Source organism: Gambusia affinis, linkage group LG20 (assembly GCF_019740435.1).
Source record: "Gambusia affinis linkage group LG20, SWU_Gaff_1.0, whole genome shotgun sequence".
Taxonomy (NCBI): Eukaryota; Metazoa; Chordata; class Actinopteri; order Cyprinodontiformes; family Poeciliidae; genus Gambusia; species Gambusia affinis.
The window spans coordinates 8,222,052-8,239,964 of record NC_057887.1 but is presented as its reverse complement, the minus strand read 5'-3'; the positions used below and the strand labels follow the sequence as shown (position 1 = coordinate 8,239,964).

Sequence of the window (17,913 nt, the reverse complement as noted above, 5' to 3'; positions counted from 1 at the left end):
AAGAAAGGGTGTCACGGTACAATGTTAGTAATTCACAGCTACTACAGGTTTCTGCACTTTAAATCGACTTTACAGATCATGTTAGTGAGAGAGACAAGAGAGGAAGAGACATCAAACACAGTTACTGTCTGTTTTAACATTTTTCCTCATATAAAATAAGAACAAAGGAAATGATTTTTTTTTTCCAGTAAATAGTTGATTTATATTTAGTATGATGGGAGTATTAGCGCCACGCTAACACAAGAGAATTAAATTACAAGAGTAAAATAATTATATTATAAGAATAAGCTTGTATGAGAACAAAGTAATAAGTGAATAAAGTCATAAAATTACAATTTTATTCTTGTAATATGACTTTATTCAGTTGTTCAGTATGAGGGATTGGTGCAAAGTCAGTGACACAAAGCAGTTGGTTGTGTACGTTCACTACCTGCCCTGCTAGGCGGAGTGAACCCTGCAAATCAAATCAACTTCATGACTTTTTAGCCAGTTTGAAAAATAAACCCAACTTTGCTGCGTTGTTTGATAGCCAGGAATAATTGAATGTGCGTATGAAACGTGTTGCATCATGTTGGCGCTACATAAACCGAATTCAATTCACAACCGTTCAAAAAGAAGGCTTAGCTAACCAAATGGTAAATATGTATCTCTTTTCCAACTTTTATGTATTCTTTACATCAAATCAATCATTTCCTTTGCACTTTGGCTACTTTGTAAGAAAAAAAAAGTATTATAAAATATCTAACATGCAACTTTTTTTGTTTCTATTTCGCATTTTCGGGGAAAAAAAAAAAAAACAGAAGAAGATCTGCAAATTATATCTTGAAGTCTCTCTTGAGAGAATCCCGAAATGAACAAAACCGGTGAACGTAAAACAGAACAGTTTGTGGACGGTAAATAAATTCTGTTTAAAATCCTCCTGTACCGTTACACCCCGTGAATCCAGCACATACAAACCAGACTGTAACACAGGTAGTTCATCACACAGACAGGAGAGCTAAACGTTACAGGTCGAATACACAGGTTAGATAAATAGATAGAGGTCAATGGGAGGGCACTGCACCATGATTAACACTCCAGGTACGAGCTGCCTCAAAACATTGTCTCTGCTCTGTGAGCGTTAACAGGCTCACAGAGCCAATCCAAACAACAGGAAGTGGTTTGAGGCAACTTTGACCCTTAGACAGAAAACAGCCATCCCTACCATGGTGACTCTGGGAGCGGACCGGCCAATGTTTTTCCCCTAGAAAACAGAACCCAGTGGTTATTGATCAGACTGAGCTGCAGCCACAGAAAGTAATCACACTGAGCTAGTAGTCAGTAGAAGTCACTGTGGGTTGAATTGCATAGCAAGAAAAGAAAAAGAAAAAAAAGTTTCATTCAAAACATCAGTCTGGTTGACATAGTCAATATGTGTGAACATTCCAACATTAGATAGTAAAACAGCACAAGAGCTTAATGTCATTATAATTAACCCTTATAAATCTTTAACGGGTGCCCGTGGGCCACAGCAGCAGATTTCTGGACATGCCGAGTGCGGGAAGCAGCGGGGAGATGAGCACAATTTTAGCGGCTTGATATTGATTCTGTGGCATTTTATCTTCCCATCAACTACTGGCAGATCCCATCTGACACCATGACACAAGGTATCAGCTATTACTGCAAAGGCGCGGGCGGAGGAGCGGAGGGATGACAGAGAGGAGTCGGGATTTTGAGATGAAAAGAGAGAAACTGGGCGAGAGGAGAGGAGAGGAGAGGTGGGGAGAGGATAATGAGAAGAAGAAAGGCGAGGAGTCACTGCTGTTCCCCTCCGCACTCCCCCACTCCACACACACCCTGACACCACGGGGCTCCAGCCATGCAACACTTTGATCCATCACTATTGATTTACCATCAGTGTCTCATCGCCACTGCCTCCCACACAGCAACCAGGATGCCTTCCTGAGATGTGGCTCAGGACGACGAGCACACCGGTTTTGACCTGAAACCTATCAACTAGATGAACCATTATAGCGCAGTTTACATCTATGAGAAGTCTTGCTGGAGATGCACTCTGAAATGGAAATAACAGGTTTCTTTTCTTCTTTTTTTTTCATTTCAGCAAACTGACAGGGCCTTAAAGGGGCAGTATTATGTGTTTTCCAGGCGCATAGTGCCATTTTTACAGCATTATTAAGTAACTGTGTTACCTTCAGATGTGAATAAATAAATAATATGACTTAAAAGAAACTTTACTTCCTGATTTAACACTTTGAAAATGGGCCACTGTCTCTTTAAAAACGCCTGCTCTTTCTGAAAGGCCGCCTTCAGGAAGTCATCATAACATCAGTCCTCCATAATTAGCCGTTTAGCGTCTTTACCAGCGTTGCTCTGAGAAGTAGCTCCTATAATGAGCTTAGCTGAACCACAGTTCCACCAGGTGGTTAGCTATTTACTGATGACTAGTCTGAAGGAGTAGAATAGGAGAAATAAAATAAAATAAAATTTTATTTGTATAGCACATTTCAGCAGCAAGGCATTTCAAAGTGATTTACATCAAATCAAACACAAAAACACAATGCAACATAGAATCAGCAATCAAAACACGACATTAAGTCAGATTCTGTCAATAAATTTGTAATTGATTACGTTTCAAATACAATCCAAAATAGGTGGGTTTTTAGTTGAGATTTAAAGGAAGTCAGTGTTTCAGCTGTTTTACAGTTTTCTGGAAGTTTGTTCCAGATTTGTGGTGCATAGATGCTAAATGCTGCTTCTCCTCGTTTGGTTCTGGGGGTGCAGAGCAGAAACAGAACCAGAAGACCTGAGAGGTTCTGCAAGGTTGATGCAACAGATCTTTAATGTATTGTGGTGCTAAACCATTCAGTGATTTATAAACTAACAACAGTATTTTAAAGTCTATTCTTTGAGCGACAGGGAGCCAGTGGAGAGACTTTAAAACTGGTGTTATCTGCTCTATCTTCCTGGTTTTAGTGAGAACTCCAGCAGCAGCATTCTGGATCAGCTGCAGCTGTTTGATTTATTTGTTGGACAGACCTGTGAAGACGCTGCTACAATAATCAATGTGACTGAAGATAAACACATGGATGAGTTTCTCTAGATCTGGCTGAGACATTAGTCCTTTAATCCTGGAAATGTTCTTCAGGAGATAGAAGGCCGACCTTGTAACTGTCTTTATGTGGCTCTGAATGTCCAAGTCAGAGTCCATCACTACTCCCAGGTTTCGGGCCTGGGAGTAGTGAGAATCATGGAGGTGGGCTACTCTGTGAAGACGAGCTACACCTTAAAGGTAGGGCTAAGCCCAGCTAGGCGTTTTGGACAGCTCAATGGTTGCCATGGAGATGAAAGGATTTCTCAAACATGCATGAAAGAATCACGGCAACACTCCTTGTATGTTTTTGATGAGTGACTAACATTATAACATGGCGAAAAGCTCCAAAAAGTTGATTTGACGTAACACTGCCCCTTTAGTAAAAGTCACTCTGACATGTAGACATATTTAGAAAACAGAAATAACCTGGACGGTGCAAGAACATCGCATGATTTTTGCTATAAATGTTTGCACAGGTCAACAACAGAAATCACCGTATTAGTCCAGATATCTACGCAAACACGTCTAAGCCCACTGCAGTTCCTAAACATCGTTTTAAGAACCGTCTCTGTTCATGAACACTCTCAACCTTCACGCTCTTCTAATCTTCTAATTGCTACTTAACAAAAATCACACATATTGTTTTAAGCAAACATTTTTACCGTTGTTTCCCTTGATTAAATACGTTAAAAGTGAAAATGTACTCCTTTTATGGTTTATACATGCATCAAATCCATCCAGCTCTTAGAAAAGATTTTTATATAGTTTAATAAGTTTATTAAGAATACTTGTTCTGAAGTCTTAGCGGGGATACCCTTGATTTTATTCTTTGTTGGATTCAAAAGTCTTACAGCAAACCAGGAACCTACAGAACACTTCTTTTTCTTTTTAATTATAAAATTAGAACGCATTTTACACACACAGAGGTTAAGACTTCAAGGAAAACTGCAACTTGGTATCGGCCAGTAAATTCCAGCCTGTAGCAGGGACATTCTTATTTCTAGTTAATTAGAAAAACTATAAAAGTAGTGAAGATATAAATAGCTGACATATTCAGAGGAGAGTGTTTTATCTCTGGGAGTGTTTTCCGCAGAGAAGAGACTCTCCTGTCCTTGGCTCGGTGCGCAGCTTAAGCCTCGCGCTGTAATACTACAGTGAAGGAACCTTGTGAACCCGGCGAACTCCCAACATTTTTTAAAGTGAGAAACGAGGCTGCTGTAAATCATCGACTTTAACAGACGCAGGATGTATTTCAGCGGATTCTCTCTGAACCAGATGGAGAAGCAAAAACAAAAAGCCCCTTTCAAACTTTTGTGATCCATCAAACAGGGATCTCCCTGTCTTATTGGGGGGGTTTTTAGGAAGAAAAATCTGATAAATTCTCAAGCCCAAGCTTTGCTGACTTATTATGCTTCTTAGTTTGGTTTTGTTTTCTGTAGGGCAGTACCTAAGTTTTTTTAGCAAACGATAGTTTCGATTCACGGTGTTGCCATCTGATGTTAGGGAGCCTTCTCGATGTTTAGTGTTTTTTTTTTGTTTTTTTTGTTGTTGTTTTTTGGGGGGTTTTTTGCCCGGGGAGAAGCATAAGTTGGAGGCTTCAAAAACAACTGTCAGTCGAGGGACAGCACTTTTCATAAAAGTCGAAACCTTAACGGCGGTTACAAATAAAAGAGCACCTGGCAGCTCAGCGGGGTGCGCTCGTGCTTCCTGGCTGGATTGGCACCGCGTTTTCAAGTGCCATTCTCACACCTCCGCTTATTCAGCGAGAGCAGTTCTGACAATAAAAGAAGGGAGGAAATTTCAGAATTTCAGATAATGCACCATTTTAAATAACACAGCTCCAAGCATAGAAAAAAATAATAAGCTGAGGAGAAGAGAATCCCTTCCGAAGGGCCAATCAACCTGCCAGCGTTCCCACCCACAGCTTTTTCCAGTATTTGCTCGGCTTTTCAACCCAAGATTTCTTCTTCTTGGATTTTTCCGCGGCAGGCCTTGGCATATCAGCGAAATTATTTCACTGGAAACATGATGTGGAGCTTGCTTGCTTATATAAGAGGCTAGAACTGTCGCAATAAACAATAAATCAATCAATTAGCATAATTTACCATCTTCATCTTTTTTTTCTCTCTCTTCCTACCAAAAACTAGCCGACAAAAGCCTTCAGTCTGGTGCTCTGGTCTCAACCAGCCCATTTTGTGAAAAACAATTCTGTTTACAGAGACTTCATAATTCATTGGATTTGTTGTTTTGTTTATTTATTTTGGATATTTAAAACGTCTCCCAGTTCCAATGCTGATAAATGTTCATTAGAATTTTAAGTTTAAGGATATTCGAGCGGGTGTACTTGCATTGTTATGCCATTACCAATGTATTTCTTGAAAATAATCTCGAAACGATATTATCGTTCACTGCGATGAGTTCTGGGGCAATTTATCGTCCAGCAAAATTTATTGTGACAAAAATCGATAAACCAATGGTGAGGCTTTAAGAGCCGAGTTCAGAACTACCAACTGTGTTTCACAACTTCACTTTTTGCTTCCACTGATCATCTTAGCAAATAAGTACAGAAAGCAAAAATTACACACATAAAAGTGAGCGCCTTTTGCTAAATCTCTTGATCTAGTGTCAATATTTGAGTTTCATTGATAATAATGAGTATTTCAGTGACATAACGGCTTACATGATGGTAATACTGACTCCAGGGGCTGCTGCCAGACTGTGATGTATGTTGCAATAAAGCTAAATGTTTTTTTATGACTGCGAGACTTCACATAGTCTTGAGTTTCATATTAACACACAATGTAGCGCATGTAGCTCTCATAAATCCCATAAAAAAAATAATAAAAACTCTCACTTGCTAATGATGCGGGTGCAGCCTGGGAGCCGAAACCACATTCAAACCAAATGTTCATTAATTCATCGCTGCAAATGGATCATTGTAATGTGATAACTCCGAGCTTTCAGCGTAGCATGGAAAAGAGCTGTTAGGATTCTGGGTTCACTGTTTTACAGCTTTTGTTCCTCAGCAGAAAGAGATGAAGGAACCCAGTGGTGTATTGTTGTCAGGCTCTTAATGTCTGGTTTAGTCATCTCAGCTTTATTTTCCATGGGTTTACAACCTCACGCCACTGATGTGTATTATGTTTGAGTGCGCTGACAGAAAATAGTGGCTAGACTTTTAAACCAAGCTGTAAAAAAAAAAAAAAAAAGTGTGACCACGTGCCACAGACAGAAACAACACTAAGGTGTTTTAAGAGAGAAGCATGTGTTGTGGCGGTAAATGAAGGCAAACTTTTAGTTTTTTCGTAAACAGCTTTCTAATTTCACTTTCAAGCAGCTGCTGCTGCACTACAGCTCTCACTTGGACACTCGTGTAAGTTGGCTTTGCATTTCCTGTATGCGCAATACCCAGAAAGTCCGGTGGATGTCAGAGAGGGTTTTTTTTTTTTTTTCTTTGTTAAATGTAGCTATTGCTTCTTCCTGGTCGGCCATGTTTGTTTACGTTGAACTCACGTTTGGTCTCAAGAGGTTTTGTGAGATTTCCATGAATGTTGTTTGTGTGTGCTGTGTTGCTCGACGCCATACACTTTAAAAACCAAACTTTAAGTCTTTTTTTGTTTGTTTGTTTGTTTGTGGTCTCTCAGGTTTTGAGAATCAGTGCCCAATTTTAAAATCTTTCCGTGTGAGGCAGGCGTAACAATGTTAATGCGTTCGACGCTGGAGAACCAGTTTGTTCACTTAGGATGACTTTTGACTTTTAATAGGTTTTCACTTTGACCAAAGAATTGGTCATAAAGTCAGCACAGACAATCTAGATAGCTACCAGTACGGACAGGGTTTTTTCGGGCACTGCTAACTGCTTAGCATTAGCACATTATCAAATTAACACGTCCGAGACCCAAACTGCTCTGTAATTGTGACAAAACGTCGAGCACTGTTATTGTGCAGTAGACTGAAAGTGTAATTTATGTTGCACACACACACACTTAACACACGCTGACAAACTCGCAGCTGCTCCCCTGCTGGGCGTGTTGGAATTGCCGTCAGTCCCTCAGAACCTGCTTGCATAACCCACGCTGCCAGCTCCAGCCCACGTCGGCTTATCATTAGGCGGTAGCGTCCGAAACAGCTTCTTTTTTTTTCTTTTCTTTTTTTTTTTACATCGTCGTACCTCGCTTCTCTTCGTGGAGACGAGGGCACGTGCGAATAAACATATGAATGATGTGCCCACGATATGAAACACAAAGGCGCGCAGGGAAAGATTAAATTTGTTGTTTGTCGGAAGAGGAATGAAGTGTCTCAGCCCGCTTTAGAAGACTCGCTTAGAGCAGATGGTGCAGCTGTTTGGGGTTTGCTCCCTCTATATTTAAAAGTAACGACGTGAAATGTTTCATGCTCAACTGGTTCAGGGGTTGAGGCCATAAAGCAAGAAAGCCGATCGTGACGTGATTAACAAAAGAGGAGTGCAAAGTTGCTGCAGTTTACCAGTCATCTAGCAGGGGAGAGAAAAAGGCTTTCTTCATTAACTCTCCATCTCATCCAGCAATCCCCTAAACTCAGATAGAGCAGGGCGAGCGAGCAAGGGGGAGATTAAGAGAGAGAGAGAGCAAAGATTCGATAAAGAGGAGCCTCTTATTTCATCGCTTCACACACTGCTGGATGATCAAAGTACAAAATGCTGTTTTAATTCCGAGAATCATATCTCATCTTCTGTCCACATACTCATTTTAGAGAATTATGCTGCAGGACGGCAGGGGAGAGAAGACACGGCACACAAATTAAGCTTCCAAACTTCAGCTCGACTGCTGCAAAATATTTCACGCAAATGATTTTTGACCCACAATGGAATTTGTAAGAAGGGCCAGGAGACTTTCGCGTCTACCCCGAAGTGTTTCCGAATTACATACCTTCCAATAGCCAAGTTTCCAAAGAAGCTAAACAGAAATTATTCTTAAAAAGAAAAAACTTTATTAAGACATGACTACTATTAAAAGGTAACTGAGACATGCCGAGACATTCCTGAACCACCAGCGTTAAATAGCCTGAGATTTTCATTAACTCTGATCATATAAGTTCTCTTGCAAACTGCTGCAAACTACACAAGTTAGTGAACCCCTGGAACAAACTATTGAGTCTGTTAATAAATCTATTCACTTAGTCGAACTAGACGGTTCTACTGCAGCTTTGTAAATATGTCTAAACAATGTCTTTTATACTTTTGGTAAAATCTTGGAATGTTTGGTCTAAAAGTGAACGTTTCTAGTTGTCTAAAATCGGGATTTCAGATTCTTGTTGACGAAATGTAACTCCATCGTTCGTCTCCCTTGGGAAGGTCTGGTCAGCGTTACGTCATAAACTCTTTGACACTATGAGAGCTCAGTTGAGGTAGGAAATTACAATTCATGCTTTTTTAATTTATTTTGTTGTGTTTTTTTATTTTATTTTTTTAAATCAAACTAAACTTTGTCTCTAAAGATCTCCAGAAAGGACCTGTGTTCATCAGCGTGCAGCTCAGCGGTTCATTCCTCGCCTATTTGTGGTTTGGTATTCACAGATTCAACTACTGGCAGATTTATCTGTGGAACTTGACTTTGCGGAAATCTTTCCATTTGCGGATTTTTCTTTGCGAGTTTGAAAAAAAATTACATAAAATATTCTAAAGAACATTTAACTGGTGTAGCTGAAATACCTGGCTGCAATACTTTACGTGCAATTGGCTGACATTTGCAAACCAGCCAATCCAAGAGAGGAATTCATTTCCTTAGTGCTGATTGGTTGTTTCTCTTGCAGCACAGTTATTTGTGGTGTTTAAACTATTAAATAGTCAGTTAATGTGGTCCCTAAGCTTGAAGTCCACTGTACAAATATGTAATTATGTCCGTGTGTTTACCATTAATGTCTCGGTCAGCACTCTTCAATGTTTTGCAAATCTTTTACTTCTATTTGGTGTATTGCGGGAGCAGCCCCACCCATGATGGTTTTAAACCACAGTTCTTTCTTCAGCTGCCGACACAGTGGATGTAGAAGTTATCATATAAATAGAGCAAAGTGTTTTACTTTCGCATGCTACCAGGCAATACAGCATTCCTCAAACCTTTCAGTTCACCTCCTCCACCACATACATGTGTTGGTGAACTGCGCGCCCTCTAAATGCCCTACCCCAAATGCGTTCGTAATTATTTATTTAAACGTGGGGGCGAAATCCACGAGTGCGGACATGCCGCTTGCTAACTTACGAGCAGATCTATTGCTTCTAGTTTCCAACCTAGAAGCATGCACAAACTCTGGTTCAGCACCCGCAGAACCTCCCTTTAAAGACTGTGCTCGAAAAAACACACACCACATTTTCACTTAAGTTATCACAATTTCATAAATAGAATCTTAGTTTTGTTTTTAATCAATGCAATTACTGTGAAAGTGGAAATTCATTCTGTATATATACACATATAGGGCTTTGGAAAAAAATTAAGAGACCACTTAAATTGATCAGTTTATCTGATTTTACTCTTTATAGGTTTATGTTTGAGTAAAATGAACACTGTTCTTTTATTCCATGAACTACTGACAACACGTCTCTGAAATTCCCAGCAAACATTTTGTGTTTATTTGCAGAAAATGAAAAATGGCCAAATTAACAATAAAGATGCAATGCTTTCAGATCTCAAATAAAGTTAATGTTCATTTAGGAACAACAATACTAATGTTTTATCAGAAATCAGTATTTGGTGGAATAACCATGAGGTTTTCAATGGGGTTCAATGCAGTGGTCTCTTAACATTTTCCAGAGCTCAATATGAATCAGCTCAAAAGACGGCCAACTGGATGTGTGTGAGAATTGAACGAGGCCACAGCTCTAGCAGTCAGCGCCTGCTTAACAGTAACTTTCACAATAAAAACCAATCAGCTGAAGTAGATGACACCTGATGCCGCTGCAGCGGAGACGCGCGGCGAGCCGTGACCCTCCTAAAAGCGATCCTCCCCGGCGTTGCTGATGCCGGGCGCAGCTTCCAGCTCCCAATTCAACAGCACAATCAGGCTCGTCAGGGGCTCCAGTCTCCACTCATTACAGCCAGTTAAACCTAAACTCATTAACAATGAAGCCATAACAATAGTGAGCACAAAGGCAGAAGGTGTGGGAGGACTGCCTTCACATGGGGGGGGAGGAGGAAATAAAAGACAGAAATGTAAGGGTTTTTTATTTATTTTTTTAAATATAATCAACTGTCAGTCATTTATTAAGATAAAGGCTTCTTTATTACTGCATAGGGGGACTGGAGCTCAGTGTTGCATTTTAATTACCATATTGCTTGAATTTTTACAAAGTGAACATAAGTATGCGGTGCCATGACTGTACCGGCTTGGCCTTATGAATAGAAATGTGTTCCATAAAAGACACCAGAGAGAGCAGAATTAAAGCCTCGACATCCTCATTGAAATTGCCCATTTTTCCCCCCTCCGTCTCCTCTGGCCTCCTGCTTGAATTGGGACTAAAATGACAAAAAGGCTTGGCTGAATATTAACAATTCCTCTCTGCACTAGAGGGAATATTGGTCACCTTTCCGACCATCTGTGATTTCACTTTCACTTTTGATCCTGTTTTGTTCCCTGGCGCCGTACGTCAAAAGCATAATTCCTTTTGTTTTGTTTTTTTGGACTTTAACCAAAACCTTCAAAATGTGTGCAAGTCTCCCCAGATACAGCGGAACATGTGTATCCTGCTTGAACGGCTGCCAAAAAGCACAAAAGCTGATAGCACTTGACACGGTGTGCTCAATTTGTTCCTGACGCGCGGTGTGAGTGAGACGCATCTGAATATTGACTGAAGCCGTTTCGTCCACCCGGGTCCCTATTGATACGTCAATCATCCCTCTAAAATCCAGTGAGAGTCTCGAGAGCGGAACCGTGGGCCCAAGGACGCCGCTCTTCTCTGTCGTGTTTTAATTGCTGCTGGCACGGCACGCCATGAATCATGGTAATGAGTTAATGAAGTCGTTGAGATTTAGTGAGCAGCCACGGGCGAAGGACTTCCAGCAGAGAATAATGCACCGTTCAACGTGGCTTTATTAACATTTCCCCCCCCCCACCCCCCCAAAAAAAAAGGGCCAGTGGTCACATCAGCCGAACAATCACAGCTATTCTGATTAATTTCCTGCGTGTTCAATAGAGAGGGCATCGTGCGGTGGACTTTGTTGGAGAAGTTTTACGGCGCCGTACGTTGGCATTTTAATATTTGATCGCGATTGGAAGGAGAGTAAATTATTTTCTCGTTGGGACGACTTTTCTTTGGCGACACGCAATAATATCCAAGGACGTTAGAAACCACCCCGCACTCCCGAGTGCTAATAACGCCGAACTAATGCCGCTTTTCAGTCATGCTACCAGAAAGCTGTAGTTATTACACAGGGAGTCTTTGTCAGTCACACACTTAATCCTCCTGTTTGCTCCAAAAGGAAGGGGGTTTCTACTGCCAAGTCTCCGCACGAATGTGCGTTAACAAGTCTGACTTTAATGCAGCTCTAACAATATTCCTGTTGCTTGAATAGGTGACAGGATGTGATAGAATCATTCAAATTATTTTTTATTAACCCCTTACTGCTTAAACGTTTGGAAGATTATATAAAAATACATTGTGTTTTTGTTGGGGTAAATTAAGCAGAGATTGCTAATTTGAATATGTATCACAAAAACTGATAGGTATCATGCAAATTAAATCACATTAGTAGTCTCAGGTGTGCGTAATTTTTTACTAATGCTGCTATTGTTAAACAAGGGTGTTGAAATTGCAACACAGATTTCTATACAATCCATTCTGATCCACTGTGACAGTATTTTTAATGCAGTTAATTACAATTCGATATTGCCAAAACATTGACCCTTAGATTTTTGGGGGGCTGTTTTGGAGGGTTTTTATCAAAAAGATGTTTATTTTTTTTATTATTTATTTATTTATTTTTAGCAAAAAAATAACTAAAATTCACATTTTTGTTAAAAAGTGATGGGGAATAAAAAATACATCACAATCTCTTTCTTTCCAAAAGATGTTTTAGGCAGCAAAAAGAAAAAGAAAATCACTTGTGCAAAAAATGACAGGCCACTATTTTAGTAAAGTGATATAATATGTATCAATAGGAGCCTTGCCTAAATTAAGACTGTGACAGACGGGCGACCTGTCAATTTTTTTGCCAGGGCCGTTCACGCTGCCAAACAAATGCAACCTGTATGTGTTCTGCAGTATGAAAGGGCAAACGACCTGAAAGTGTCCCGCATGCGCAGTAGAGGGCGCAATTGCGTCAGCGTTCGCAGTGTTTTGCCAACCGCCATTAAAAGAAGAAGTGCTCAGTGTGTGTGGAAGTAAAAATGGAGGCTAACGGTGGAGCATAGCTTACACATTTGAAGTTGCTGTCTGACCGGAGCAGCATATTAACAACTTAGTTCGTCATAGTTGCTGATTTTCTCCCCGCTTGCGCGTATCAGAATTGTGACATTTGTCGAATATTGGTGACGTTCAGTTCGGATGAATGCGACCTTGACGTTAGGTCGTGTTTGAATCGGATACTTATCAGATATAGGTCGCATTCGAAAAGAATTCGACCTGTGCAGTTCAGACTGTCATGAAAAGATTAGATACAGGTCGCATTACGTCAAGAAAATTGGTATTGGGTCTCTTCAGTATGCAGTGTGTACACAGCCTTAAGCGTATCTCCAAGAAATTCAAAGATGCTCTTTAATTTAAAAAGTTACAAATAACAAATGTTAGAACAAAGATGTTTATGTTGTGTATTAGTGAATTTATTTAAAAAATTGAACAAGTCTTTAAGTTTTAATAATGTAAATCTTTGCCAGTTTGGATAGCGTAGCAACACTCAAGGTTTAAACCTGCCAGTTCTTTTAGGTCCCTTCAAAATAAAGCACCTTGAGAGCCACGCAGAATGATTTAACCCCAGACTAGCAAAGAGACAAAGTTCCAGTCCAGTGTCGAGATGTCTGTTAGCATAGCAGGACAAATCCCAGAATAACCATTAGGATGATGTGGAAGAAAGACGCCTTCGCCCACAGAGATTTCTCTTCCACTTGCTTCTAGCTTCTATCTGTTTTTAGGGAAACTGGAAACTGAGATAAAAATGCGACTGTACTTGCATTCGTGCTCAGCTAAATCTCCAGTGTACGCCGCTGCTTCTGTGCAAACACAGGGTCATTGTTGTTTGGCATCGATGAGCCAGCGTAAAAGCAGACGTAGTTATTCTTCTACCCCTACATTTTGACAGGACACATCCTCTTTATTCCAGGTCAACAACTATAAAAGGTCTAAGCGTTTTAGCTACCAACAGTTTAATGAATCATTCCGCAGAGACAGGAGAAGTTTTAAAAAGCGCTTACCATCAGTATTCGTGCTGAGGGTTTTAGAAAACCAGTGGACTAAATGTGCTCAGTGAACAGACCATGTAGGCCAATAATGCAAAACATTTCTGCAGTTCTTAAATAGAAATTGATCAGCTCCAGTATTAATTTACCTTAATAAACCTTGATATTGTAATACACTTTATTTACCTTGAATGACAGAGAATGTATGCCAGAACCAGTAGCAAGTCAAAAACTCATTGATTACCTAACTGTTGTGTTATTAGATGAAAGAAATAACCCAACCTAATAATACTGCAATTCTCAATACATACATTGAAACCGGTTAGTAACATGCTTATTAATGCAGGTTAATGGTCAGATCTAACATGAATTGCGCCAAATTCCAAACAAGGTGGATTTTATTTTTGGCGTGAGCACTTGACAGGCAACCAGCTTTCATTTTAAGAATTAATTAATTAGATTAATTAGAAAATTCAACTGGTTTTCTGACTTGCCATCGGGTTTGATGGACATGGCAGGATCAGAGTTCTGGCTGCCATGGCAACTAGAGCAGATTAAGGCTTAAAGTTTTCATCGAGTTGAATCAACACCTCCAGTGGGCCAGATTATTACGTTTCAGAATACATTAACTGGTAAAATTTGACTGTTTTGGTAAAGCAGACATTCTGGAAGAGGAAGCAGAGAGGGCAGGTACAGCACCCCCTTCTGGTGGCTAAGAGATATAGCAAACTGATTAACTTTTAAACCAGCTGTAGAAAGGACGGAAAATATTCAAACACCTAGATAAGAGCTAGAGCAGAACAACATATGTAATCACAATCATCATCACAGTTTCAGAGTGTGCAACATTGTGATCACAAAAAACTCAAAATAGGTGCAACATTTGGTAGCATGTATTTTTAGTATCAGACATTCAGGCTGCATCTTGCTGTATTGTCAGCAGGCATGCAGGTAAAATAAGTGTAAAATGTCAACATCTTTCACACTAAATTTATTTTTACTTCCTTTTAACAAGGAATTCGAGGTACCTGGCAACAAACCAAGTAATTCACACCTTTAGTCCACGAAGATGTTATGTTTGAAAAAAATAGAGTCACTCAAGGATGAATCATTGAACATTCATAAAGCAATAGTTCATAGTATTGTACTATTGGTAAAAGCAAAGAGACCTTTACAATAGAAAGTCTCCAAGCTGCTAAACATACTTTCGAACGTTTGGAACATTTCAGTTCCAGTGAAGACTGCAATCCTGAATGGGAGAGAACATAATTTCATCACAAACCAGCCGAACGAGAGTCATAAGATTTCTGACTCAAGAGTCATAACAATAATCCAAAGAATCGTTAAAGAGCTGCAGAGCACTGACATGGAGCTTCAGAAAGATTTCGAAGTAGGAGGTACGGCCTTCCCCATGAAACTTCAGTAACCTGAGTGCCTACTCACTTTAGACTCCTCCTGCTCAAAGAAAATGATTAATGCAGCTGGTTCAAAGTTTGCTGCAGAACATTTGATGCAGTCGGTGAAACACTGGTAGAGTACAGCCTGCTTAGGTGAGGCAAAAGCTGGCTCAAATCTAGTCACTGCAAAAAAATTAAAAAAAAGACATGTTTGGAGGAATGTTGCCTCCCCAAAAACACCACGCCGCTAAAAGTGAAGATTGCAGGTAGAAACATCATGGTGAGAGCTTTCTTACAGCATATGCTACTCGCAGAATCCATGTTATTGAAGGAAGGATGAACGGAGAGCTATACCAGAATATTCTTGATAAGAATCTGAAGATGAAACGAGTATGAAACTCCAAACAAGACAGCAGTCTTAACCTTTCCGGACCGAAAGGAGCACCAGCAATCCAGCCAAATTTGCAGAACCGTCATTCCGCCACACTTTGCGCTGTCTGAAAAATTCCAACGGTTTCTGAAAGGGGAGACGTTGTGCTTTTCAGCCAAAATCGGGCTGCTACGGTAATTTCACTCCCGGTGAGCAGGGAGTGAAATTAATCTGAGGGGCCATTCTTTTAATAGACGGTAAATTGCGAAAATAACTTCCTTGATATTGAAAGTTCCAGTTGTTCTGGATAAATGGGCAAATATATTTACTCACAGGACATTTAAAGAACTGCGTACAATTAAAATAAGCAAAAAATATCCAGGCGGAGATTTGAAAGTTAGGTCATAAAGGGTTGAACTCACACAGCGTTATTACAGGCCTCTCCATAAAGCCTTTAATGCATTTCTGTACATATGTTGATGTGTTCAATACTTATTTTACTTATTGTATTTGCAGATAAAAGCAGACTCAATTCAGCTCATTAATAAAGCACCAATTCATAACAGAAATCATCTCAAAGGACTTTGTAAGACACACACAACCAGTTTATATCCACATTACAATATATTACACTATTAAACCAATTCAGAGAGTTACTGCAGTGAGTAAGGTTGATGGTTTTGATGCTGACAATACGGAGGATGTTTATATTTCCAATAGCCACAAGAAGCAATGAGTCATTTTCTGCCAGTGTTCATAACAATATATGCAAGTGGATACTAAAGTAAATAGATCTCTGTGAAAGCATATGCATAATAAGTTCTATATTCCAGAAGTGAGGAGGTAATGGGATCCAAATATCTCCACCGTTTGAAGGACGCTCCTTCAAACTGCCTGACGACACAGTGCTGAGAAAAGGTTTTCGCTTTCGCAGATTTTTCTTCGATCTTTTATATTTTTTTTTTGTCACACTGAAATGCTACAGATCAACAGATAAAGTCTCGCAGATGATGAAGATGGTTTTTGGATGACGTTTCGTGATCTGTTTGGTCAGTTTCTGGCCTTTGAACTCTCCCAGTATTATTGTTTTTCTTCATATTACTACTTTGTATTCCCAAACAGGTTGTATTTCAGCGAGTTGTAGAGTCTACGGTGTTGAAACTGACGTCAGCTTTTCAGAAAGTCTCATTAGTCACAGTTGATTCACATTTCATGGATTTTCTTTTTACTACAAAGTGCCAGGTTGGTTTATTTGGCTTTTTTCCTTATACTAAAAAAAAATATTTGATAAGGGTTTTGTATTTGCTCAAGTCAGATTGGAGTGATACTAAATTTAAGGCGGGCTTTTTTTTTTTTGCTAATTATTTCATCACTTAATAAGCTTTGAGTCGAACCTATCATTAAAGTCTTATGGATGATTGCTGCCAATTTCAAGCCAGAGAAATTAGTGGCAAATTGAGGAAAATACACTCCAGGTATTATCTAAATTTAATTTCAAGCACCAAGCGCTGAGTTGGTGCTGACATAGTTGTTACCTGGGAAATAATTTGATTTGTATCACAAGAATTAGGTAATATTTTGAAGACATCATTGTGTGAGATTTAAAAAAAATAAATAAAAATACTTTGATAGAGCCCACAAATTACTTACAAGCTCACATAATGAAAAAGCTGTAGATGTCATGGAACCATAATGTGTTTTTAATTCTGTCGTTTATGGTTTCTAAAGAGAAGTGGAAGGTGAAGAGGAATATTTACTGAAAATGGTCCCTCACCTCACTGTAAAAGAGCAGAAAGGCAGAAAGTGTAGAAAAGCATAGTTTTTTTTAGCTTAAATTTTACATCTGGCTGTTAATTCAAAGGGTTTGCTGAGCGATCAGTATTCAACCAGGACGTAAGGCGAAGTCTCGGCTGGGGGTATGGGAGATGTCTGACTGCGACTTTCTGTGATCTAATTAAGTAACAACCCTCACTGAGCTCAGAGGAAAATCTATACAACTCATTTCCAGAGACGCAGGAATCATTTCTCTCAAAATGAATACTACTGCATGTGTTAGATGACCGACATCTTATTTTCTGAACGGAAGTCATTTATTTGCATATTTTTACTGACTACAAACCAGTCGCTGTTCACATCAACTCTGCCCAGTTTGCCCTAGTGTCTGTTTTCCTCCTGAGCTATCAAGTCGAGGCTCTGTGCAAAAACCTGAGGTACCTATTGAAACAAACAACATGCTGCATAATGCAGAGGCACTTTGGGGAGGCATGCAAGAGGAGACAAGAGAGCAGATTGCAAGGTGGTATAACATGTGCAAAATAAAATCTGCCCGACAAACATCTTTGAAAATGCAAGATTTGTTAAAAAAAGAAAAAAGAGAGAGCTGCTCTTTTGTCTCTTCATAATGCAAACCATTAAAAAGATTGGTTAGTCAAGGATTTATGCTTAGGGCATTTGTTTGCTCAAAATACATCAAATTTCCAGACAAATGGTTATTTGATGGCTTGCAAGTGAGGGATTTCTTCCCCCTTTTCGACACTGCTTCGGTGATATCATGTGGAGAAATTAATTGAAAGACAACTGAAGTGGAAAATGACTGTTAGTGTATTGTAAGTCCATAAACTAAGGACGGATTGTAATTAAGCTCTGGAGCCGGGCATGAAATGTTTACCCAGGGACCCGCTTTGAAAATGCGT

At 39.6% G+C, this 17,913-nt stretch overlaps 1 protein-coding gene across 10 annotated transcripts in view; it reads right to left on the bottom strand.

Annotated features, from left to right (window-relative positions):
• Positions 1-17,913, bottom strand: part of LOC122822882 (protein shisa-6) — a 95,522-nt gene that overhangs the window by 28,089 nt on the left and 49,520 nt on the right. For 5 of the 10 annotated variants that reach the window (XM_044101935.1, XM_044101937.1, XM_044101938.1 and 2 more), the window contains exon 5: positions 1,205-1,243. The exons of the other annotated variants lie outside the window; for them this stretch is intronic. In XM_044101935.1, coding sequence (XP_043957870.1) covers positions 1,205-1,243 — 39 coding nt within the window. The remainder of the gene's footprint in view (positions 1-1,204; positions 1,244-17,913) is intronic. 10 annotated transcript variants of the gene reach the window in all.